Consider the following 25,862-nt stretch of genomic DNA (forward strand, 5'->3'; position numbering starts at 1 on the left):
ACTCCCCACAGGCAGGAGGCCACTCCCCACAGGCAGGAGGCTACAGTCCATCCGGGCCAGAACCTCCCGCCATAAGAACAGTTTCTTTCCCTCTGCCGTTGGACTCATGAACACTTCTCAAACACTGTCACTTTATCCATAATTGAATCACTCACTGCACTGGTCACTTTCTGCACTACATCAGTATATCTATACAACTGTAAATTTGTGTATATATTAAGCCTATTTTGCATCTTTATTTTTATTCTATTATTTTGTATTTTATTGTTTCTGATAGCTTATTGTTATGACTTGCTCATTGTTTTATTGTTTTGTGTCGCATCGATCACCAGGACAAGTTCCTATGTTTTTGAATCTTGTTCATTGACCATAAACATATTCTGATTCTGATTCTGAGTCTGCGTTCACATTTTTCCCACCCGCACGAGCACAGAGTTCTCTGCTCAGCATCTGATGTGAGACTGAGCTGTGCAAAGCCCAGGGGCCCAACCTGGACCTTATTGGCTAATGTAACAGACTAAACTACTATTGGTTAATCAGTGTATTTAATTTTTTCAAGCTTTTTAACACAATCTAATCTAACATATTTAATCAACTTATTTAAGAACGTTATGAATAAGCATTTAGTTTTTAACATTGGGTGTGCAATTATGGAGGTAAGGATCTTAAAGAGTCCTGTCCGAGCGGATGTCAGCGCAGGAGAATGACAGCCAGACTCCAGAGTGTCCAAACTTCAATTGAGGTCAAGCTGGATATGAAGTCTGTCACACAAACTTAGATTAGTTCAGCCAGACATTATTGATTAGGAACCTCTGAAGGTATAAGGATGGAACTTCTCTCAAAACACTGTCTGACCCACTGGGAACTAGTGTTGTCGTAATATTGTACTTTCTTTACTTTCTTTTGTTAAAGGCGCTGTTCCTGATTTTTAGTCTGAAAATGGAGAAAGACATTTCATTTTGAACTATTTTAACATAATTTGCCACTTTGTTAACTCATTCCTAGCGTTCTAATAAGTTACCGCGATTACTCCATAAGTGCTTTTCACAACTTTCAGTTTTTCCATTACAGTAAAGCGCGGGTTAACCCTAACCCTGTTTAAAGTCTTCTCACCGCCTACCGTCAAAAACACACATTGCGTTTTTTAGAATTGTTATTCCCTCTGCAGTCAGTAGATGGCGACAGAACACAGTTAGTGCCTTGGGAAATGCAAATGCAAATGTTCTTTTTTATAAATCTGCTTTTTTAGTTCTAAAACATGACTAAAGGTACTCAAGAGCATGTTTAAAGGCTGATAACAATACAAATTATGAATATAGTAACTTTTTCAAATCAAATCAAATCAATTTATTTTTTCCCACATTCTGGGCTGACCAGCTACCATAAAAGTCACATAAGAATGTTCTGAGTTTATGATTTTCTGTGTGGAGTTCAAAAGTTCCACCACAGCCACTCATCTGTTTCTTGTGTCTCTCAAATGTGGAAGACTTCTCTTCGTAACATTCGGGACAAAATATCCAACTTCTTTTACCTCAGATTTACAAAGTTGGGTGATAATGTGTTAATGATTCTGCAGTAATCAGACTCATTTCTCAGTCTTATGCATTGTTCTTTTACCCCCTTAACTTGTAAACCGCCACAATTGGTTAATCCAACCGTCAATCACACCCATTTTTAGACAAGAGATGGTTTTAGACCAAAATGTATTTGTAAAGTTATGTCAAAGCGTGTGGTCTTTGGTCAGGAGTACCAAGCTGAAGGATTGTTTTGCAAAGTGATCCACAGAAAAAGTCGATTTGTAGGTTTACGATAAGCTCTTGATTGACAGTGGGCCTGTTTTATGTTGCCGAATTGCTCCCATTTCATATTATGAGTCAAATTAAGAAAGTGTTTGGGATTTTGAGCACACAATATAATAATCAGATCAAAATAATATATAAAAAAGTATATATAGGCTTGTATCTTTTTGTCACATTGAGCCAGTGTAGAGAAATTCCTCAAGCATGTTCTTTTATGGATGATGCAAATCAAAGAGCGTAAGAAAATGGGGGCGCCGCGGAGATGTATGGCACCATCTCCCTTCGCAAAAGTCTGAGGAATAAAGTCTGGCGGTAATGCAACAATTGGATGCCAACCGCCATAAAAAACAACAACAACAACAACAACCATCTCCCTTCGATCTTTTTCCATCTCACTTTAAAGTATGAAGAATTTACAGCAGTAAATCTTTAAAGTACTCGTGGGAGGTTCTAGAATCGACCCTGCCGAAGATTCACACTCATCAAGACCCCGTCAATCTGTAACATCTCCCTGTCAGAGGTCTAAATAAAGAAGGTTCTGGAAGATTGGATGGAACAGTTTGTATTAAAACAAGTAGAGACACGTGTCATTGAAAAGGTCCATGCATTAAAGTGTATTCTACATGTTTTACAAAAGGAAGCGTGGCAGTATAATGGGAAAATATCATGTCATTCTATTTATGCTGTTGTTGTTTGCAGATAATATGAGTTCCTGATAAAGATGGTCCGGCGCCTCTGTATCGTACCAGTCCTGCGTCAGGACATGACTCGAGGGTCCGGTCACCTCCGAATGAGCGTCCGAATCTTTGCATCCGTGATGGTTGTTCTATCTCTTTCAGAGCTGGTTTGGTCACTGCCTTTAAAAGGATGTGTATTGTCATGGTTCTGGAGGATGAGGGACAGATGCCTTTGTCAAAGTGATTATATACTGTGCACGAGTAAATAAAGATCCACCTTTTGAGAAAGACAAACTCTGTTCAATTGAATTATTTCTTGGTAGTTGTTTGCAGAAATTCCACAACAGCAGTTAGCATTGGAATTTCTCACTGACCGTGGTATAAGTAGTAGACAATTTGTTCTCTGAGAATTATAGGGTTCTGTCTGAAGTTTCTGCTGATATTGTTATTCATATTCACATTATTCCAAAAGCACGTCTTTGCTCCGCCATGTGATCCTGTTCCATAACACAAGGCTGCCGTCTTCGAGAGAAAATAAGTTCTACGCGGACGAAAAAGCCGTTTTCAGGCCGCTCAGGGAATCGGTGCAGTGTTGACTTGTTGTTGCACAAGAACATTGGATATTTTACACAAATTGACTTAAAATAAATCTAAATCTACTTTATAACATATTTTAGCGACGAGACTTTTCCCTCGTTCTCCATTTAAACCAGTAGAGTCCCCGCTGGACCGGAAGTGCCATTACAGTGGAAATGCTGATATGTGGTAAAAAGAGTGGGCGGGGCAGAATAAGGTCAATAGGCTATTCTTGCTTTTGAATAAGATTTTGTAACTTGCATGTGTTCCTTATGTTCTGTTGGTACAGGCTGCGTAAAGATTGTGTTTATAACTAACACTGGTTGTGGTTAGTTGATTTGACGGCTAAATAAGGCAGAACAGAGCAAATGTTTCACTGAAATGAGCAGTGGTGGGTGTATTTTTTGGAGATTTTTCAGTTTTTTAAAAGTTACTTTATCTGGTAACTAGTTACTTTCATCACTTTACAAAGCATTTACTTGCTCAGTTGCTTTTTGGTAACAAGTAACTATAACTAATGACTTTTTGGAAGGAACTTGCCCAACCCTGCTCCTAACCGCTGCTGATTTCACTTTTGCTTCTCTCACTGTGTTAAAAAAAACTGTGTTTTTCTGCAATTATGTGCTCTCAAAACCCCCATCGAGAGCTGGCTAGACAAAGCACGGCCACAGGTGTAGTCAAGCACTCTGGGGCCCACTTTCAAACAAACTTTCTCTTCAAACACAGGGTGTTGTACTCACCAGTATGGTCACCACTCGGAGCACCACTCCTCTCATGTTGTTCTCCAGTTTGCGATCGGTGAGCGTCCCGTTCAGGCCGTGCACCGGATCCCATGTAGCGAGCTGCAAAAAACACAAAATGAAACCACAAAAAAGATTATTGGAGGGTTTGACGGAGGATTTGTAACATTGAAGTGAAACAAAATGATTGAACGATTGTCGCAATGATTGATAACGTAAGAAAAAGATGACTTTCATTCACACAAGACATGCCCACACCTCCTAACGCAAAAAGGCAATGTTGCAGTATAGTCAACATTCGAGATTTGGATTTATTGAAGATTGACTTGGCAGGAGAGCATAGTACATGCTAATCCTGAAATGCACAAATTCACAGCTTCAGAAACAAGATAAAACATTGTAATTACCATTGTACAATTGTAATTTAATGTTACAATATCTAAGCTTGAGTAGAGAAGAACACGAGCTAATTGTAAAACAGATGAATCATCCTGAGATACAGAGGCCGAGTGAACATAAAATGGCTTCTTCTTAGACCACCATGAAACAATCAAACAACATTTACTCGGGCAAGATACGGCAGGGGTCAGGCAAACAATGCAGAGCGACCGAGATGCATCACAATTTAATGTAAACTTCTGTTGAAAAGAGACGTGGCGTGCAAACTGAGTTATTTGAGGTTTTAACCATGTTCAGTAGTGGAGCAATACTCACTTTTGTACAAAAAGTGAAAGTAGAAAAGTACAGATACAGACAAAAAAAAATCTCTATACAATACTTTCACTAAAGTATTGAAGTAAAATGTTGACTTTTAGAGTGAAAAATTAAAGCATCACGCAAATGTTGACAAATATTAAAGAGTAAAATGTGGTGATCTTGCTAAAGAATTGTCCAGATTTTTTACTCAATCAATATCTCAATGTTTCTAGAATCTTTACATTTTTACTGTATTTTCTGCACTATAAGTCGCACTGGAGTATAAGTCACACCAGCCAAAAAATTCATAATAAAGAAGAATATATATATATATATATATATAAGTCACGCTGGAGTATGAAATGCGGTTGCAAGTGTGAAAATAACAAATCATTTCACATATAAGTCGCTCCAGAGTATAAGTATAAGTATACAAGTATAAATATAAGTATAAGTTGCACCCCGGTATATACGGTATATTTGTTTGCTTAAAGCCAAATCTTGAACTTTAAATGTCTAAGCCTCCTGTGTAGTTTTTAAGTTCATAAACCCGACTCGTTCTGATGTTGTCTCATGTCAAATTGCTTTCACTACAAACACATGAATATATTGCATGAGGGTATTATCTTAAGTTCTAAGGGGATGCATGTTTAAAAGCCAATAAAAGTGTAAATAAACAGCCACATTCACTGGTCACTGATGTATATAACAGAACAGACTTGGCGCTGTTTCAAAGTCAAGCTACAGACCCCGAGGAGCAGACACGCATTTGCAGTACAAAACCGAGCAAACAAAAGAAAGATTGCAATATAAGCTGCTGTGGCTAGTGCTTGATCGACTGTAGATGCTTCAGTCCACTGTGAGCCGCGGAAAAGCCCAGTCATTTTCTATAATTCAAAGATACTTTATGAATCCTGCCCCGGCTGATGTCTGTCAAATTGCATCAGCTTTTCTCCCCCGCCATATTTCTGAAGTCCCTGACCATATTTTCATCCGTGTTCTGCTTTCTGCTTTCAATAAAATATTGTTTTTAGTTTTAAAAGATCAAACCCGGCTGCTTTCCCTGCGGGGAGACTGCAGCGGAGGAGAAATGAAGTGATTTAGCTGTCTACTCTACGCTAACACACACATACTGTACATGCACACAACCACCTGCTTTGTGGGGACAATGCACAGACAAACATTCATTTTCTGACTAAATTGCTGTATTTTTTCTAATTTTTAGGCTTAGTTTAGTGGAATAGTTGCTGTGGCAAACATTTATCATCGTTTTGCATCACCCAAGTGCCAGATTTTGAAGGAAGTCAGGAAGAATTGCTGAAAATAACAGGAAGTAGCACAGATAAATCCTTCTATGTCACCAATACACACATTTACACTTAAATAAAATCACCTATATTGTCAAACTAGGGTAATCATGAAAGATTTGTAAGAGTTGTAGTGAAATTAGTTGTCCATCAATCCAAAGATCCAAAGCTAAAGATGTTATTGAACACAAACAATGATAAGGTTTGTTCTTCTGTTTATGCCGTTTCTTTCAAAAACAGTCAATCCCCCGTAGAGTTACACAAGCTCAAATCAAATTCGAAGAACGTGAACGCAGTATATAAGATAAATATCGCAGGGGCTCGAGTCCAAATAACACACAGACCACGTTTTGAACTGGAATTTCAACAGGGGAATTGCGGGCTGATATGTTTTTCTGCAGCTTCGACTTGCTCTTGAACGCGCCGCTTTCCGCCCGTTCTGATCAATCCCCTTATGGGAGCAGTACTTACAGCGAAGCTTAGCCGACTGCCTCCTCTCCTCTGCCCTGACGTCCGTGTGATCACTGGAATATGGCTGACGGAACACAAAATAAATGTTCTGTGTGTGTGGAGAGACGCTTCCACTATTTCTGAGGCCCGAGCAGCACCGGCAGCAGCGGCAGTAGCAGCAGTAGCAGCAGTGGCAGGCGATGATGGCGCTATTGTAAAAGAGATGACACTCCTCATGGGGGTTCGTGCTCGGTGGAGTGGGAGTCTAATTTAGATGCATCAAAGAGCAGTGGAGCAGCAGCCGTTTGGAGGGCCAGAACAGAACACTAGCACGAGGGTAAAATGCAGTGTTAGGCCTTTGCAAACAACTGGGCCAGAAAAAATGATGTCAGGATTACTATATATGGTTATTCAGTCATGATATATACGCATACCGTGTTTTTTCATAGTTTGGCCAGGGTGCAACTTATACTCCAGAGCAACTTATATGTGATATTATTTGTTATTTTCTCACTGGCAAGCACATTTCACATGTTGATTATGTTCACATGACAACCACAAGAGGGCGCTCTAGGCTCTAAGCGACGAATCTGCACTTCCTCTACCTCTGGAGTTTGTGGAGTTGTTTAGAAGTGACACAGAGGAAGAAGAATTCAATGGATTTAGTGATTTGGGGTAAAACTGATGCTTTGGTAAACTTGTTAGCATGTTCTTTATGCTATAGTTATCTGAATAACTGTTAATATGTTACGTTAACATACCAGACACTTACCACAGTTCTGTCTGTGCGTCATGTAGCTGAAGGTGTTAGCGTTAGCATACGTACACCTATTCACCATGTTCTCTAATCTGTTATTATTTTAAACTGCATTTCAGGATGAAATGTCTGTTCTTGGTCTTGGATTTTATCAAATAAATTTCCCCCCAAAAATGTGAATAATCCACCTGTGCAACTTATTTGTTTTTCTTTTCTAATATGCATTTTTTGGCTGGTGCGACTGGAAAATACGGTAAACATATGCACACATTCTGGCTGAAGAGTAATATATCTTTGGACAATGAACTAATGATGTGAAATTATACGTTCCTAGAACATTTTGTTAGTCACCCATGGTCTTAAAAAAGTCAACATTAAGTCATTTCTGTAGTATCTATTTATTTATTAATTCATGTTTTTGTCAAATTATCTTTACTTTAGACCAAAATGGATCTCTCTGTGTCTTATTTATGTTCTGTGTTCTTCTATGTTCAACCAAAAAGTGTTACATTCAAAATCATCAGAGTCATGAGATCAAACGTGACATAAAAACTGCAAAATCATATGTGAGAAATCTCAATTCAGATCACGGTCCCTCTTATCAGATTATGCAGTTTCCATGTCGCCTGAAAATCCTTAAAGATTCACAAATCAGATAATAATCAGATTCTGGTGTACATGGAGACGTGCCCGATGTTACTATAGGAAAACTGATAATTGTAATGACGTGAATGTGATATATAACAAATGTCATAGGTTTCTTTTCACAATGATTGTGACGCTAAAATTAGCTATCTTGACATTCATATCCAGAAATGTATATGTATAATTTTATACAGGACACACGTAACAGAAAAGAGCACGGAACCGACACCTGGAGCAGTACTTTGGTGGTGGAGGGTAAACGACTCAGTATTCTCATCCCTGCCCTAAAACACTACATGTTTTATGTAAGATTTAAGATTGACGTCAGAACAAACACGGCAGCCAATCAGAGAGTCAGGCATCTTCAAACGTATAAAACATTTTAAATGAGGCTGCCCCAAATAAATTGTCTGTTTGCTGTAACCCGACCCAACATTTTTCAAGTGGGTCGGTCGGTAGGCAAATTATAATTTGTTTTACTTTGAAGGCAAAAAATCTAATTTTGCAATTTTTTGACTCGGAGTGACCACCAGGGGTCAGGCTTCAACAGTCAATAACGGAAAACGTAAGACCAACTCTCCCGATTTTAAGATATTTAAATTGACCTTTTGTATGACGTTATCCTTATATTTTGGTAGCGAAGGCGAGCGGGGGGAACATGCAGGGGACACGGGCACCACCATGTTTGTTATGATGACGCTGCTGGGCGTGTTTATGTCCCAGAATGCATAGCGTAAGTCAAATTTAAATAATGCCACACCATGACATAGAACGGTATGAGCGGTGGCCAGGCCAGTGGCGCTGACAGAACCAAATCAACATGTTAAAGGCATTATAAGTTTCCTCCTGCATGGTCTGTTTAATACAGAAGCATATGGAGGGCCGAAAAGGAAGACACATATGCTTTGCGCAATGCGTAATTTGTCCCTTGGGATGAAAGATAGGTTGACCAGCGCTATAAAAATATTCTACACAGCGCTTTAGGAAAGTGAGTGAAAGTGAGTCTGCGAAATAATTGAAAAATAAAAGAATTTGGCATTTTTTAAACAAAATGCTAATATTTTTTTTCCAGTCGGCTAGTTTTATACCGAGTCGGTCGGGTTGCGGCAAACAGACATATTATTTTGCTCAGCTTAATTGGAATCTTTTTGCTATCGACCCACCTGGACAACAGCGGGATTACATGACTTTTTTTTTCTAATTTAGGTCGAGTGTTTTCTTTAGGTTGAAAGAGAAATTCGATAATATAGGCTGCATGCTCTCTATACCCCTGCCCTATAGTATATATTAGAGGCTAAATAAATCTTGTGAATCAATACCATATGTAGCATAGGCGCGTAAACATTTCACACCAAACACCGACTGTACAAACAGATCCAAAACAGTTTTATAACAGGACTATTATGGGTCTCATACAGAGCCAAACCAGGTCCAAAGTAGGTCTACACCATAATGTACATTTTACACGGCCAGACAGAATGTAAATGCTAATAAATCAAATGAATAATCAGATAACCCAAGAATAAAATGTGATTATGGCTTTATGTATTGGATGTACTTATCAAAAATACTTGGGTTTTTCGAGTGACTGCTGTATTTTTAAAACAAATCCAATTTTAGTCACTTTTATGTATATTTTTTGGCTTTTTTTTTAGGCATTTTTTTTTTATTTATCAGAGAGAAATCCAATACTCACATTGGATGTAACTTTTGACATTTCCATGATCTGATAACTCTAAAAATCAGAAAAAAATCAGATAACGTTCAGATTATTACACTTTTAGTCATTTTTATAAATATTTTTTGGGCTTTTTTTGTTTGTTTTTTGTGCATATTTTTTCCTTTTTAAAACTTGTGAGTAATCAGATTTCTATCTGATGTAACTTTTGACATGTTCATATTTTGATAACTCTAGAAAAAAGAAGATTTTGGAAACATAACTGTCGTTCTGAGCAAAATGTGGATAATTTAGACAAAAAAATAGGCAAACGCTACAACCATCTTGTACCAATTCAGCAAATCATTAGGTTAGAGAATAAACAAATCTGGCTATCTTAATAGTATATGTTTTTTTGCGTAGTCTTTTAGGATTAGGAACTTGGCATAATAAATCAATAGCAAATTACGATCAGAGTACAGCAGAATTAGTCACCAAAAATATTACCATAATTATTGATTCCGTTAACAGGAAATATCAGTGTTTTATTAGGAGAAGGGGTGAGATTAAATAAGATACACTCCTTTCTATGTACTTTGAACTCTGTGTACAGCATCTTGTCTTGTGATTTACGTCTTTGCACATTGAAAACGGCTTTTCTAGGCTATGGAAAAATAAGCATTGCTGTGACCTTCAGCCCGTTTTGTACATTTTAATATCACGTTTGCCTGCGAATGTTGAAGATCCGCTGAGATGCATTGACCACAATAAATCAGTAATCGATTCATTCACAATCCAAGCTGTACTGTACAGACTTCTCCAATGTCACATCTAATCAGAAAAAATAAACGACTTCTTCTTGCTCTCGTTGGCACCACAAACGCTTTTTTTTACACATTAGTGACTGCTCTTGACTCACAAACTGCTCGATCCAATTCAGGGAGTCATTTCTTATTGATTTGTCCCGGCCTGACCCCGACTGTGATCATGCGAGTCTAATAAAAGCAGACCACAGCTCACGACGCCTGTGTCAGATGAATCGGTGCAATCCTGATCATACACGATATTATAGGGACATAGAGGTAATTATATGTTCTGGAGAAAGGCATTGGCTGGTGATTTAACGCAAAACTAATGCCTGTGATTCCGGTGTCAGCCTGCAGGGGAAGGTGTGGAGTCACAAACTACGCCTGCTACTGCACAGCCTCATCCAATTAAAATGTATTTTCCTTTTTGTGTGATCTTTTACAGAAATATGCACGATTAGAGGAACTGTACTTGATTTTTAAAAGCGTGAAAAACAAAACAAGTCTCTTTACAATAGTCCAAATGTACGTATTTCTCACGTACCTGATGCATGCTTACTATCAGCTTAATTTCTGACTGTATGGTCTCAATACATTTTGGGGAATATTATTATTATTCAAAGTCTTAACAGTGTTCCCAAATCATTAGTTGAATTCTGATCCATGGATATATGCATAAGCCTGTTTTCACCTACCCCCTATCCCCCCACATCTCTGTACTTAGACTCCAGGTCATATGTCGTGTTCAAATATGATAAAGCAATATTTCAACAATAAAAACATGAACCATATACATAAAAATATGCTTTTGTTACGGTAATGTCGCTATGAGAGGCGGAGCTTATCAGTTCTGTACTTTTGCACAGGAAGTCATTCTATTACTAAGCCGTTTTAGTTCAATAAGGCAGTTTACAATGTCCAAAATGCAAAATTATAATTTAAGCATGTTATAGTTATAGTACTATTAATTTAGTCTTGTCTTTAATTCAGTAGTTTTTGTCATACATTTGTAATTTTGCCATCAATCTGAGTTTAAAGGACAAATATTATGCAAATTCACTGTTCTATTTTTGTCCTCTCATCAAAAACAAACCTGAAGGTGTATTTCACTTCAATAATGCGTGTCTAATTTTCCTTACAAGGTTGTCTTGTCTGAGAAATCACTCACTTTCAATTTTCCCCGTATTGACGCATCACATAATTAGAAACCGAAAAGTCTCCTGCAGTTTCCAAGTTTCCAAGTCCATAAACTAATCCAAACAATTGTGTTCACAAGAAATGCACGGCATGACTTTCCAAATGCACTATAGATATCATTTTATGTTAATACAATCTAAAATACTAATGCCAACATGACCAAAAGCATGTTTCAAAGCCAATCAAATCCACAGAAATGCATAATCCACTTTAGATGAAATAGGTCATTATTTTAATTGGTGAAATGAGTGTCGTTATGGGTCATAATAAGAATAAAAGAGAAATATCTGAAAGTTTTCATACTGGAATCACCAAGAAGATTTCCTGATCTAAAGCTACAGTATGTGCATTAATAAATGATTAGCTTCATTGAGGCCAAGGCAGTTCAAACACACAAGAAAAGTCCTGCTTTGAAGCCATCAATTATGAATAGACAGAACAAATACTGCAGAAACGTGGTTAAAGGTTCAATACCCCAAAGAGGAAGTACAAATGAAAATAATCGAAACATAACTTTGGAGGAGCATGCAGGATCTGAAAGGTAGAAACAAGGCTCAGCAAAAACATTTAGTAATATTTATAATAAGAACAGGAGCAGAAGAGGAGCAGGAGAGGAGCAGAAAAGGAGCAGGACAGGAGCAGGACAGGAGCAGAAGAAGAGCAGAAGAGGAGCAGGAGAGGAGCAGGACAGGAGCAGAAGAAGAGCAGAAAAGGAGCAGGAGAGGAGCAGGACAGGGGCAGGACAGGAGCAGAAGAGGAGCAGAAAAGGAGCAGGACAGGAGCAGGACAGGAGCAGAAGAAGAGCAGAAGAGGAGCAGGAGAGGAGCAGGACAGGAGCAGAAGAAGAGCAGAAAAGGAGCAGGAGAGGAGCAGGACAGGGGCAGGACAGGAGCAGAAGAGGAGCAGAAAAGGAGCAGGACAGGAGCAGGACAGGAGCAGAAGAAGAGCAGAAGAGGAGCAGGACAGGAGCAGGAGAGAGTGAGAAATGAAATGATGCTTATCTTGTTCTAAGTTCTTTCAGGCGTTTATTGCCTGTTTGTTTCAACTTAAGAAGTGATTTATGTATTTAAGTATCTAAGACAGGGGCAGTGCAAACACACACATTAACCTGAACAGGACAGTTGCATTGTACCAGGAAGTAGCTCAAGTGCTAATTCCACCTGTAGCAGATTGATGTTCATGAAAAAGACATTCCAGGAAATGGCACTAAAATGACCAGACATTAAAAAGTTCCGTGACATCATTCACATCCCGTCCTCTGGAGCGTCAAATCATTTACAACCAACAAACCATTCACTGTCCTCCAGATCCTTCAGCTCCGCTCTCTCATTCCTGCTGCCAGTGGCATTTTGAACCAGTCGCTGTAATTGTGTTGTGTTGTTTTGTTTTGTTCTGAGTGGTCTATATATGTGTGTGTTCTGCTGCTGCTGCTAATCAAATTGCCCCTTGGGAATAATAAAGACAACCTTCACATTTCTCCAGAACACACTCACACACACACACGCACAGACACACACACACAAACACATACACACGCACACAGACACATATACACACACACGCACAAACACAGACACACACGCGCACATACGCACAGACACACGCACACACACAGACACACGCACACACACGTGTACTCACTCGCTCGCTCGCTCGCACGCATGCACGCACACACACACACACACACACACACACACTTTTTTTTGTCCATTTTCTCTGCCAGTCGTGAAAATGTGTGATAGTTTGTACATGTGATCAGCTCAGTTGGTAACATTATTCCACTGACGCACGGCCACACAAGAAGAAGTTCTATTGTTTCAGCGCTCAGAGAAACAAACGTGTTTTTTTTAGCAGAGGAGCGGCGGTACCATGGATAATCTTAAACAACAGGCAAACACACACACTCTCACACACACACACACTCTCACACACACACACACACACACACACACATATACACACACACACACACACACACTCTCACACACACTCTCACACACACACACTCTCACACACACACACTCTCACACACACACACTCTCACACACACACTCTCACACACACTCTCACACACACTCTCACACACACTCTCTCTCACACACACACACACACACACTCACACACACACACACACACACACACTCTCACACACACACACTCTCACACACACACTCTCACACACACTCTCACACACACTCTCTCTCACACACACACACACACACACACACACACACACACACACTCTCACACACACTCTCTCTCACACACACACACACACACACCCACACACAAGGAAACACAGCACTTTCTGAAGCGTGAGGCGAATACTGGGCGAGAAGGGACAAGTTGTGACTAACATCGCTCGTCAAAACGCATGGAACCACTTCTGACGCTAGAGGGAACAAGCGGGTGGCGGACCGACCCCAGATAAGTAAACGTGCAACTTCAAAGCTCGCGGCGCATTCGTTCTTGGCTCGCATTTCCTGCTGTATTCATAAATGATCATCCAAAGAAAGCATTTGGAACCGCCTGTCGCTTAATCCAGTCAATGCACCATCTGTTTTCTGTGGCCAAAACAGGCAGCAGACAGAATGAAAAGGCATCTTCTTTAAAGCCACATTAGAGGAGGCAAACAGGCTATACCATCGAGCTATAAAAGTTCCACTCTATATTCATATTGTTTGGAGTCAGGTGTGTGTGTGTGTGTGTGTTTTTGTGTTTGTGCACGTGTGTGGGTGGGCGGGCAGGAGCAATGGGAACCAAAATGGCGCTTATCTCCACAGCGCCAGATAAGAAGCACATTTTCCCCGGACGCCGTGGAATAAATGCGGATTTGTGGGCGAAGGGAAGGACCCTCGGTGTCTAGACCATTACCGGCTTCAGAGGGGTGCAATTTACATCCCATAATGCCCTTCTCCTCCCGCCCTATGTCTCCTTGTTGCTTTGTTGTCGTTTTATTTTGCAAGTTAATTTACTGCTGGTGACATACAGTAAAGTGCCGTTCTCTGTGTACTTGTAGCGCGCTAGCTTAAACCACCTTCATTTGTTTCACATAAAAACAAGGTCAAATGTAAATAGCGGCGTCGCATGAACGCAGAGGGTATTGTTCGGTGGTCCGCCTGTGCGAAATGTATTAAAGAGAGGTCGCCGACGAGAATATCTCTGACCTCTCCGAGTTCAATTACAGCGGGCCCATAGGAGGAACAAAGGGATCAACGCACTTCACACGGACGTAAAAATAACACGCACATGCTACACGCCAATTACTGCAGGCAGCAATTACGTGGCTAATTGCTTTTGGTTTGGTCCGTACTTTATCATGGGGAAATGATGTTGGAAGTGCAGAAACAAAGGGGCATTAACATAGAAACTATATAAGCTCATAAACCCAAACATAAATAAAAGATACAGCTGACAATTTAACTGGATAGAAGTAATAGCTATTCTACATTCTGACTTTAATGCTTTTGAACACCTTTGATTTGTCTTTTCATGATTAGTAACTTACAATGATTTGAGAAAAAACATTGTAACTTTAAACCATCTCGGAGTCTGAGGGAACGCGAGCAGAAACTAGCTTGTTTGTTATGCGAAAAATTCCATTTCAAGGCATTTATTATGCATTATTTGTTTTGTTATTGGCCTTTACCGTGTTCCTTTACTTTCCATTGTATTGATTATGATTTGAAATGCTCAGACTAATTGATTTATGGACTTAAAAACTGCACAGAAGATCTCAGAGCCACGTCATAGGTGGAAACATATTGAGGAAAATTAAGTGGAGTGTTTTTGATGCTCGGAGGGGAGAGGAATTGGTAAATACAAGCTAAACACAACTCCAGGTATATTTTTGAAGAGGGAAAAAAAATATCACAACGCTATAACTCAAACATCTTCTCACATTGAACCCATAGAAGCTGCTTGATTTACAAAGACAGCTGACTTTGCGCTAACATTGAGAAACACTGTGAAATATGACTTAATCCGCACAAAGCAGGCCTCTGTTTTGTCTTTCTCTGATTGTTGCGATGATTAACTGACAAAAGCTTGCCTAATGCAGCGGTAATAAAGTGCAAAGAGTCAGTATGTGGCACAGCTAAACGGTTGTTCAAATAGCATCACTCGGGAATTCATTGTAAGAGCAAACATATTCATACAAACAGTGTGATATCAATGAGCCTGGTTCAGTCCCATCACTTACTGCAGCAGATGTTGTCATTCTGCAGCAGGCTATTTGGATTTCCTCAAAGCATCGTGTTTCTCTGCATTATTCCTTTTGTCATTATTGTGTTGCCTTTTAACACATTAGTATGTTGTATTGCTTCTGGGCATACCTTAAGCAAAGCAGGGCCTCCAGCAAAAACAAGAATCAAATATCAATGACTTACATTGGCTTTTATCTTCAGAACAGTTGGTTGGTAATAGAACGTTAACAAAGGCGTGGGCATTGTTAGGGCTGTAAAATGGACTTAAAATGAACACATTTGGAAACTGCTTTGAAAGATCAATCACCATCTAATTTTATTTGTTCTATTCTATTAGGCAAATAGGCTTTCAATATCACTTTCCTGAATATGAACAATTATAGTCTTATCTTGGTCCTGTTCAGGAAACTGTTTTCAAAGATCAAACACAATTTTCATTTTTTTTAATATATTTCCTGAACATGAACAAAATAGACAAAGATTGCCATATCATTATTATTATTATTATTATTATGTTTTAATTTCGGCTTCAAACCATGTACCAATTAGTTTAGATGATTTAAAATCTTAGGAGTTACTAAGAAGTCCAATCATCTCTGCTCCTTTTTATAAAACACACACATCACTGCATCACCTGAGATAAGGTGGAATGGGCTTCAAACTTAAATAAACAGTTAAATTATTCATGAAAAAGTAACTACTGTAGTATTTGTCATACATAGTAAACTTTGTATTTCTTATTAGAGTGCAGATGCTGATGAATATTGCAGATTTTTTTGAATATTGGTTGGTTCAGATAAATTATTTAAATTGTTTTTTTTGTAGCATCTTCAATATAATAATTTCCACAACATGTTAGTGACATGTGTTGTCTAAGGTGGAATTTACAAAACAAATTGAAGCAGACTCGGTTCGACTGGGACCAGTTGGTCCAGTTCATGTTCACAGCACAAATTTCCATAAAGACGTATCTCCCCTTCGCCTGTAGAGACGCTGTGTTCACAACATGTTCACAACCTGCCCCATGTGTACACAACCTGCCCCATGTGTACACAACCTTCCCCATGTGTACACAACCTGCCCCATGTGTACAAACCTGCCCCATGTGTACAAACCTGCCCCATGTGTACAAACCTGCCCCATATGTACACAACCTTCCCCATGTGTTCCAAATATTGCGCACATACTTTCTGTGCCCAAATATTTGTAATTTAGTACATTTTTAGTCATATAATTGTACTTTCACTTGAGTACGAATGTTGAAAACGTATTCTACCACTGCAGGCTGTGAAAGCTGAACTCTCTTGTTCATGTGACGTTAAAGGGTCTGTAGTCTACCTGATTTGGACAGTCTCATTTTAAGCTCTTGTATTCTTCACTTACGTAATACATTCCATTATCCCATTATAATAATTCAGAATAGATTTGTTAGCTCTTTTCACAACTTTCAGAGAACCAGAAAGAGTTTTGCCATCATGGTAAAGCTAACGGCAACTGGCATGCTAACAGCGCACTTCCTGCTTTGCGGGGAATAAAACGCCATCAAATTGCATGTAGACAGCACACAATGGAATCATGTTCACCCTTTTACGATATATCTGAGCTAGGCCAAGATGGATGTTACTTTATTACATGAAATATATTGGATACAGCTTCTTTAATAAACCATATACAGTATACATAAGAAAAACGCCTGCAGAGGCTCGCAGCGTAGGGAGAAAGTCGATTCCCAACCGTTTAATCTGGAGCAGAGTGGAACCACTAGAGTCTGAGCTAGGTTTTAGAGATGTCTGAATCTTGATGTTTAATAAAATGTTATCAAGCAGCCCTTCATGGGGAAGCTAGCGGCGTCACCGACCTATAGCGGACACGTCTGTGGACACGTGTAGCGCAGGGTGAGCAACAGCTAACAGTATGAAGCCAAACGGTGCCTAAACATGACAGTGGCCTGTTCAAAGCTTCACATGTCACACTTACTCTCCCAAGGGACCAACACACATGCTTTTCATGATCTGCTGCTCACATGTATGTCTCGTAGCTTGGCCTAAAATCGATAGCAGGTGATATTCAGGGCCGTTAATGCACAGACGAGCTCGGGCAGAATCAATAATCAGCAGGCAGAGGATGAAAGGACTAAAATCACACATGGTGAATGATTGGTGTGACATGTATTTTATTGCAAGAGTTCAATTATATATTGTGTCGGTTGCGGTTTAATGGAGTCACCCGCTTGTTTCTGTGGAGATGCCTGTGTTTTATGGAATGTCCAGGCAAAACAGCCACATTCCCGTGAAGACTAGACGGTTTCGGCACATCAACTACAAACTTAGGCAACAATTAACGTGGCACGATGGTTATGGGAAGTAATGGGCTCTCAAATGTTTTACACAAAATAAAACCTGATCTACACCAGGTCTAAAACAGGACTAACAGTTCTAAACGAGGAATAAACCAGGTCTAAATCAGAACCATTGCCATACTAATTAAGGACAGCCCAGATGAGGACAAAAACATGAATTAAATTGGCTCAAATTTCAGCACCTATTTGAACTTGAAAGTACCTCATTGTGTGCCAATGTAAACACAGGCCAACACACACTGAATGCAGCGCGTTACGGCTTTTAAAAAGGCTTTAAATTAAGTCTTGGGGCGCTTCAAACTGGATTTTCGCTTGCAGATCACTGACAAAGAGAGACACGGCGCGAGGCTGTGTGAGGAGAGGAGGGACGATGGTTTGAGCAGGTTAAAGTGAGTCGAGGGAGAAACCGACTATATTTGATCAAAATCTAAAATTTCAGAAAGCCAGATCACATTTTAAATTTTGAGAGCCAACACTTCACTGAGGTTGGTTGAATCCAAATGATGTCAGTAAGAGTCCGATGGAGTATAAGCAGCAGGACCGCTGAGGGGGGAAAGTGTTGAGCTTAGAGCATTATGAGATATGCAATGGATAATAATGTTATGAAGATTTCACCAAATTCACAGAGGGAATGAAATCACGATTACATCTCTATGATCATGTTGGCCAGCTTTATTGGACATATTGGACAGCACGCATCTAGGACAACTTAACCTCCTCCGTGTTCGCTGCAATGAATTGATCGTTTCAGTGTTGCTACGGCAGCAGTAGAATAAAGAGTAGGAATGTGGGTAAGAAGCTAGCCAATATATTTGCTTTTAAGTAGTATTTCCCAACCTTGGAGTTCAAATATATAGGTTCATGTTAATGAAGGGGCGGCGGTATATTATTATTACTGTTACATTACATCTTTAATAACCAGAAAATAATGATATATTCCCTTCCTAGTAGCTTCTCAGGAAGTGTGGGGAGATCACCCACGTATCCGTAGGTCAATTTGGTGTCGCTGGGAGAAAAAGGTTGGGAACCACTGCTCTAAAGGACACATTTTGATCAATATCATCATCAAAAACATACACAGAGTTACATTTTGCTTCATTCACACTTGTTTTATTAATCCTGTTAACTTAAAGACTGTCTTCTTTAAGCACTAAGAAATCACTCGATCTCATGTACAGTTTTTAAGCCCATAAACCACCACAGAGCTCGTTGCATCAGATCCTCATGTGTTTCTCTTTTTCCTTGTTCACTCCTACTGTTGACAGCAGAGGGCGCTCCAACGTCTACACACCTGACTGGAAACAGAGTTGGTTTTAATGTGTGTTTTCCAAATATATACATAATTAAGCTCATTATGATGTAAACTGTGGCATACATATCTCAAGCTGACACATTAAAGCCACAATAATGCGACATAGCACACAAATCATGCTTTACTGATCAATACGAATGACTGACCGGTACATAGTAAATCAGGATGTCACTGAAAACCGCAGCGGGACCACGTAGCTGGGTCTTGCTACTCTGCAATGACTAAAAAGATAAAACAACAGCTGTATATCCAGCTTATGAATCTTTAGACCGCGTGTCAGTCCCATTTCCTGCCAAGTGTGGCATGTCATTTCCAGGCTGCTGCTGCTGCTACTCTCGCTTTACTGGTTCGGCCAAAGCCTTATGTCTGCTGTATGTGAGCAAAGGGACAGAAGCTGGGCACAAGTTTCAACAATCGGCACTCGTCTTTCTCTCTTTCCCTGTTGCTGATGATCAACCTGTGCGTCACGGTGGCTCTGAACGGCCTGCGTGCGCCCAACCATCCTTCTGTTCGCCCGCCATTGCTCCTCTGCACCGTTCAGACTTCCCATTCAACTTGTTTGAGCGTGAAGTCGCGTACCTGCTGCACTCTTCTGTTCTGTTCTGTTCTGGCGTATCGGGACGTGAAAGACCAACTGTTTTCTAAGAGTTGTGCAAAAATATTTGATGTTTCGTAGATTTCGGCAGACAGCGAGTGGATCATCTCTAGCAGCATGATGTTAAAAAAACGTTATTGAAGATGGTGTACGTCTGTGTTTGTAAAGGCGGGTGATTGTGTCTCAAAGCTAATGCTAACCTATTACCTTCCAGTGCTATGAGAAACTGTTGATTGCATCTATATGTTGATTAGTTTGACATGAATAATTAAATTTGATATAGATAGCGTTACATTTGAGACACAGACAGCTACCTTCACAAACACAAGTGTCCTCTGGTACTTCTATGCACAGTTCGATCTTTATATATTGATTTATTGAAGCGTGACATGGAGAAAACCTTATGATATGATCAGATTAGATAAGTAAGCCGTGGATTGTCCCACAATAGGGAAATTCTATTAAAAAAACAGCAGGAAAACCGAAACATGCATCCAAAATTAACATGAACGGGCGAAGCAACATGCAGGTCGGATAAGCAGCCTTGTCCAATTCAAACCGATTTTTCAAAATGCATGTAAACCCGGGAAGTCGTCTCAAAGATCACAATATGACATCTGGAGTATCTAGTCATAGTATTCCTGCTGCATGTGACAGTGTTGTGTGATAAAGACCAGGAGCAGGCGAGGCGAGCCTTTCAATTGAACATGTACTCGCTCGTTTTAGATCAGCAGAGATAAACTACGGCCCCTCCAGCTCAGACGAGTGCGCGTCGTTTGGTTTAGATACGCTGTGTTAAAAATGAAAGAGAAAACGCTACCGGAATGTGTTTGTTTTGTATGCGGGGAGCAAATAACGTGTGAGTAATGCAGTTCCAAGTGCGCTTATCTGTGTTTGCCAAAAGTGTGACTATGCAGGATGATTTTAAGTAAAGCTGCAGAGTTTTGGTGCTGATGCCAAATAGCTAGACGTCCCTGAATGTCCCTCAGCGAATCTGTTCTTTTGTTGTCGACTGGACAAGAGTCTGACTGGTTTAGTTAGCATGTTCAAAGTTCTCTGCGCATGTTCAAAGTTCTCTGCGCATGTGTTCTCTGTTCCTTCTTCTCATGTGTTCTCTGTTCCTTCTTCTCATGTGTTCTCTGCTCCTTCTTCTCATGTGTTCTCTGCTCCTTCTTCTCATGTGTTCTCTGTTCCTTCTTCTCATGTGTTCTCTGTTCCTTCTTCTCATGTGTTCTCTGTTCCTTCTTCTCATGTGTTCTCTGCTCCTTCTTCTCATGTGTTCTCTGTTCCTTCTTCTCATGTGTTCTCTGCTCCTTCTTCTCATGTGTTCTCTGCTCCTTCTTCTCATGTGTTCTCTGCTCCTTCTTCTCATGTGTTCTCTGTTCCTTCTTCTCATGTGTTCTCTGTTCCTTCTTCTCATGTGTTCTCTGTTCCTTCTTCTCATGTGTTCTCTGTTCCTTCTTCTCATGTGTTCTCTGCTCCTTCTTCTCATGTGTTCTCTACTCCTTCTTCTCATGTGTTCTCTGTTCCTTCTTCTCATGTGTTCTCTGCTCCTTCTTCTCATGTGTTCTCTGCTCCTTCTTCTCATGTGTTCTCTACTCCTTCTTCTCATGTGTTCTCTGTTCCTTCTTCTCATGTGTTCTCTGCTCCTTCTTCTCATGTGTTCTCTGCTCCTTCTTCTCATGTGTTCTCTACTCCTTCTTCTCATGTGTTCTCTGTTCCTTCTTCTCATGTGTTCTCTGTTCCTTCTTCTCATGTGTTCTCTGTTCCTTCTTCTCATGTGTTCTCTGCTCCTTCTTCTCATGTGTTCTCTGTTCCTTCTTCTCATGTGTTCTCTGCTCCTTCTTCTCATGTGTTCTCTGCTCCTTCTTCTCATGTGTTCTCTGCTCCTTCTTCTCATGTGTTCTCTGTTCCTTCTTCTCATGTGTTCTCTGCTCCTTCTTCTCATGTGTTCTCTGCTCCTTCTTCTCATGTGTTCTCTGCTCCTTCTTCTCATGTGTTCTCTGCTCCTTCTTCTCATGTGTTCTCTGTTCCTTCTTCTCATGTGTTCTCTGTTCCTTCTTCTCATGTGTTCTCTGTTCCTTCTTCTCATGTGTTCTCTGTTCCTTCTTCTCATGTGTTCTCTGCTCCTTCTTCTCATGTGTTCTCTGTTCCTTCTTCTCATGTGTTCTCTGCTCCTTCTTCTCATGTGTTCTCTGCTCCTTCTTCTCATGTGTTCTCTGCTCCTTCTTCTCATGTGTTCTCTGTTCCTTCTTCTCATGTGTTCTCTGTTCCTTCTTCTCATGTGTTCTCTGCTCCTTCTTCTCATGTGTTCTCTGCTCCTTCTTCTCATGTGTTCTCTGCTCCTTCTTCTCATGTGTTCTCTGCTCCTTCTTCTCATGTGTTCTCTGTTCCTTCTTCTCATGTGTTCTCTGTTCCTTCTTCTCATGTGTTCTCTGCTCCTTCTTCTCATGTGTTCTCTGCTCCTTCTTCTCATGTGTTATCTGTTCCTTCTTCTCATGTGTTCTCTGCTCCTTCTTCTCATGTGTTCTCTGCTCCTTCTTCTCATGTGTTCTCTACTCCTTCTTCTCATGTGTTCTCTGTTCCTTCTTCTCATGTGTTCTCTGCTCCTTCTTCTCATGTGTTCTCTGTTCCTTCTTCTCATGTGTTCTCTGCTCCTTCTTCTCATGTGTTCTCTGTTCCTTCTTCTCATGTGTTCTCTGCTCCTTCTTCTCATGTGTTCTCTGCTCCTTCTTCTCATGTGTTCTCTGTTCCTTCTTCTCATGTGTTCTCTGCTCCTTCTTCTCATGTGTTCTCTGCTCCTTCTTCTCATGTGTTCTCTGTTCCTTCTTCTCATGTGTTCTCTGTTCCTTCTTCTCATGTGTTCTCTGCTCCTTCTTCTCATGTGTTCTCTGCTCCTTCTTCTCATGTGTTCTCTGTTCCTTCTTCTCATGTGTTCTCTGCTCCTTCTTCTCATGTGTTCTCTGTTCCTTCTTCTCATGTGTTCTCTGCTCCTTCTTCTCATGTGTTCTCTGTTCCTTCTTCTCATGTGTTCTCTGTTCCTTCTTCTCATGTGTTCTCTGCTCCTTCTTCTCATGTGTTCTCTGTTCCTTCTTCTCATGTGTTCTCTGTTCCTTCTTCTCATGTGTTCTCTGCTCCTTCTTCTCATGTGTTCTCTGTTCCTTCTTCTCATGTGTTCTCTGTTCCTTCTTCTCATGTGTTCTCTGCTCCTTCTTCTCATGTGTTCTCTGCTCCTTCTTCTCATGTGTTCTCTGTTCCTTCTTCTCATGTGTTCTCTGCTCCTTCTTCTCATGTGTTCTCTGTTCCTTCTTCTCATGTGTTCTCTGCTCCTTCTTCTCATGTGTTCTCTGCTCCTTCTTCTCATGTGTTCTCTGCTCCTTCTTCTCATGTGTTCTCTGCTCCTTCTTCTCATGTGTTCTCTGCTCCTTCTTCTCATGTGTTCTCTGCTCCTTCTTCTCATGTGTTCTCTGCTCCTTCTTCTCATGTGTTCTCTGCTCCTTCTTCTCATGTGTTCTCTGCTCCTTCTTCTCATGTGTTCTCTGTTCCTTCTTCTCATGTGTTCTCTGTTCCTTCTTCTCATGTGTTCTCTGCTCCTTCTTCTCATGTGTTCTCTGCTCCTTCTTCTCATGTGTTCTCTGCTCCTTCTTCTCATGTGTTCTCTGCTCCTTCTTCTCATGTGTTCTCTGTTCCTTCTTCTCATGTGTTCTCTGTTCCTTCTTCTCATGTGTTCTCTGCTCCTTCTTCTCATGTGTTCTCTGCTCCTTCTTCTCATGTGTTATCTGTTCCTTCTTCTCATGTGTTCTCTGCTCCTTCTTCTCATGTGTTCTCTGCTCCTTCTTCTCATGTGTTCTCTACTCCTTCTTCTCATGTGTTCTCTGTTCCTTCTTCTCATGTGTTCTCTGTTCCTTCTTCTCATGTGTTCTCTGCTCCTTCTTCTCATGTGTTCTCTGCTCCTTCTTCTCATGTGTTCTCTGCTCCTTCTTCTCATGTGTTCTCTGCTCCTTCTTCTCATGTGTTCTCTGTTCCTTCTTCTCATGTGTTCTCTGCTCCTTCTTCTCATGTGTTCTCTGCTCCTTCTTCTCATGTGTTATCTGTTCCTTCTTCTCATGTGTTCTCTGCTCCTTCTTCTCATGTGTTCTCTACTCCTTCTTCTCATGTGTTCTCTGCTCCTTCTTCTCATGTGTTCTCTGCTCCTTCTTCTCATGTGTTCTCTGCTCCTTCTTCTCATGTGTTCTCTGTTCCTTCTTCTCATGTGTTCTCTGTTCCTTCTTCTCATGTGTTCTCTGCTCCTTCTCTCTCCTCATAGAGTGATATCCATCAGCTCTTTGGTGGATACTTTTATGGTCATTGACGTACTAACTAAATCCTGAACGAAGACATTGCTTTTCACAACTGCATCATATGAAATGGTGAGGCAAAGGTGTCCAAAGTATAAAGTATACAGGCCTGAATGATTAAAAAAAATCCCCAATAAGACATGCCTGGGACAACTCAACTCAATTTCTACTCCATTCCATTTATTCAATTATCATATTTATTTTTATCTTTTCCCATGGCCTATGTGCTCATAAAATGTTCAACAATGATGAGCTTTGAGATTGCAGTTGTAATCACTCTACAAAGGTATGAAAGAGCAAGGTGACCTGCTCCATGTCAAATAAGATAATACTTCTATTATTCAAGCCGTCACGGCCTCCTTCACAGCAGCCACATTTAGATGTGCATTTTAATGTGCTACAAGTCAGAGGAGCATTAAATATAATTTAATAGAACTTTGTCAAAGAAAAAAGTGAACATGTAACTTTTCTCCATGGAGATGTTCTTGCTTTACCTGGAATGTTCCACAGTGTGCAAAGTTAAAAGCATTATGATCCACTGGTCAATCTTATTTAAACAGCTATTTTAAAGAATCAAACACATGACAATATTTACCTTGTAACTTTTGAATGATTAAGCATTTTCTGTATGTGATAACAGTTCATGTTTTCCATATTATCAGCTGTTAATATTCCAAAATGAATCCAGAAAGAACTCTCAGAATATGCAAACTGTATTAAAAGTTTAGAAAAGGATTGGTCAGGCAGAGAGAACACCAATTGAATCTTAGAAATTGAAATAGTTTTTGCTCACATCCTCAAAATTTCATCCAAGTTTTATTAAATGTGGATATACTGTGTAGAAGTGACCCAGGAACAAGAAAATGAATAACTCAAGTAAAAGTAGACAAAAATGTCAAATAGAACCTTATAATTCTAAGACGACGAGCCTCTGAACAGACGTTTTTGAGGGGTTTCGCGTGTCCTCATGTTTAGTCCGTCCCTACATTATGTCCTTTGTCTCTTTATAGTTCAGACATCTCAAATCAACTCGAGCACATAGGAGGTTTCGCATTAACAATTTTCAGTTTCAATTCTATTATTGTATTCCATGTTATGACTAACCCTGCTTGCCTTTTTAAACTTTTCAATGTGGCGCTTGAGGGAATAAGAAGGCCGGCCACACTAGTGTAAAAAGCTCCGTAAATGCCACTGTCCATAAATTAGGGCCTTTTAAAGTAGAGTATGTTGTATGTCCTGTATGGAAAAGTGTCTTCAGCATTGGACCCTTTCTTCTTACAGAGCGCATGGCCTGGAGCAGGAGGATTAGCCTGTTTTGAATGGTTTGCTCAGCCTGTCCCAAGCTCAAAATCTCAAAAATCCTCTTGAATGAATGTTATTATTTACTATAACTCCACAAGACTACAAGCACACAAAGAATAATTGTGACTCATAATGAAACTACAGGCAGAAAAGCAATTATCTCGGTAAATGCGCCACTAATGCAAAGTTCTGCCCAGCTGCCTTGTCACTAATAGAACTGAAACCCAGGAAAAAAACAATTATAGGAGCGGCAGTAATGTTGCCAGCAAAAAAGACTGATAAACGACATGGTGTATTCGCTATAATTCAAAAGGTAGCATGGCCTGTATAATGGCTTCAAGCAGCGTCATTATCACAGCAAGCGATTTCAAAGCCCTATTTTCAATAATGGCAACAGGTAATAAACGGGTGAAAGGCTTAAATGATTACATACTATTCCAGACTG

General features: G+C 40.1%; 1 protein-coding gene across 4 annotated transcripts in view; it reads right to left on the reverse strand.

Annotated features, from left to right (window-relative positions):
- The window catches only part of grid2 (glutamate receptor, ionotropic, delta 2), a 788,159-nt gene that overhangs the window by 267,704 nt on the left and 494,593 nt on the right, over positions 1-25,862 (reverse strand). For all 4 annotated transcript variants that reach the window (XM_072433310.1, XM_072433308.1, XM_072433309.1 and 1 more), the window contains exon 9: positions 3,793-3,894. In XM_072433310.1, coding sequence (XP_072289411.1) covers positions 3,793-3,894 — 102 coding nt within the window. The remainder of the gene's footprint in view (positions 1-3,792; positions 3,895-25,862) is intronic.

This window comes from Eucyclogobius newberryi, unplaced genomic scaffold, assembly GCF_026437365.1.
Source record: "Eucyclogobius newberryi isolate DKJ021-1_F unplaced genomic scaffold, fEucNew1.0.hap1 SCAF_6, whole genome shotgun sequence".
Taxonomy (NCBI): Eukaryota; Metazoa; Chordata; class Actinopteri; order Gobiiformes; family Gobiidae; genus Eucyclogobius; species Eucyclogobius newberryi.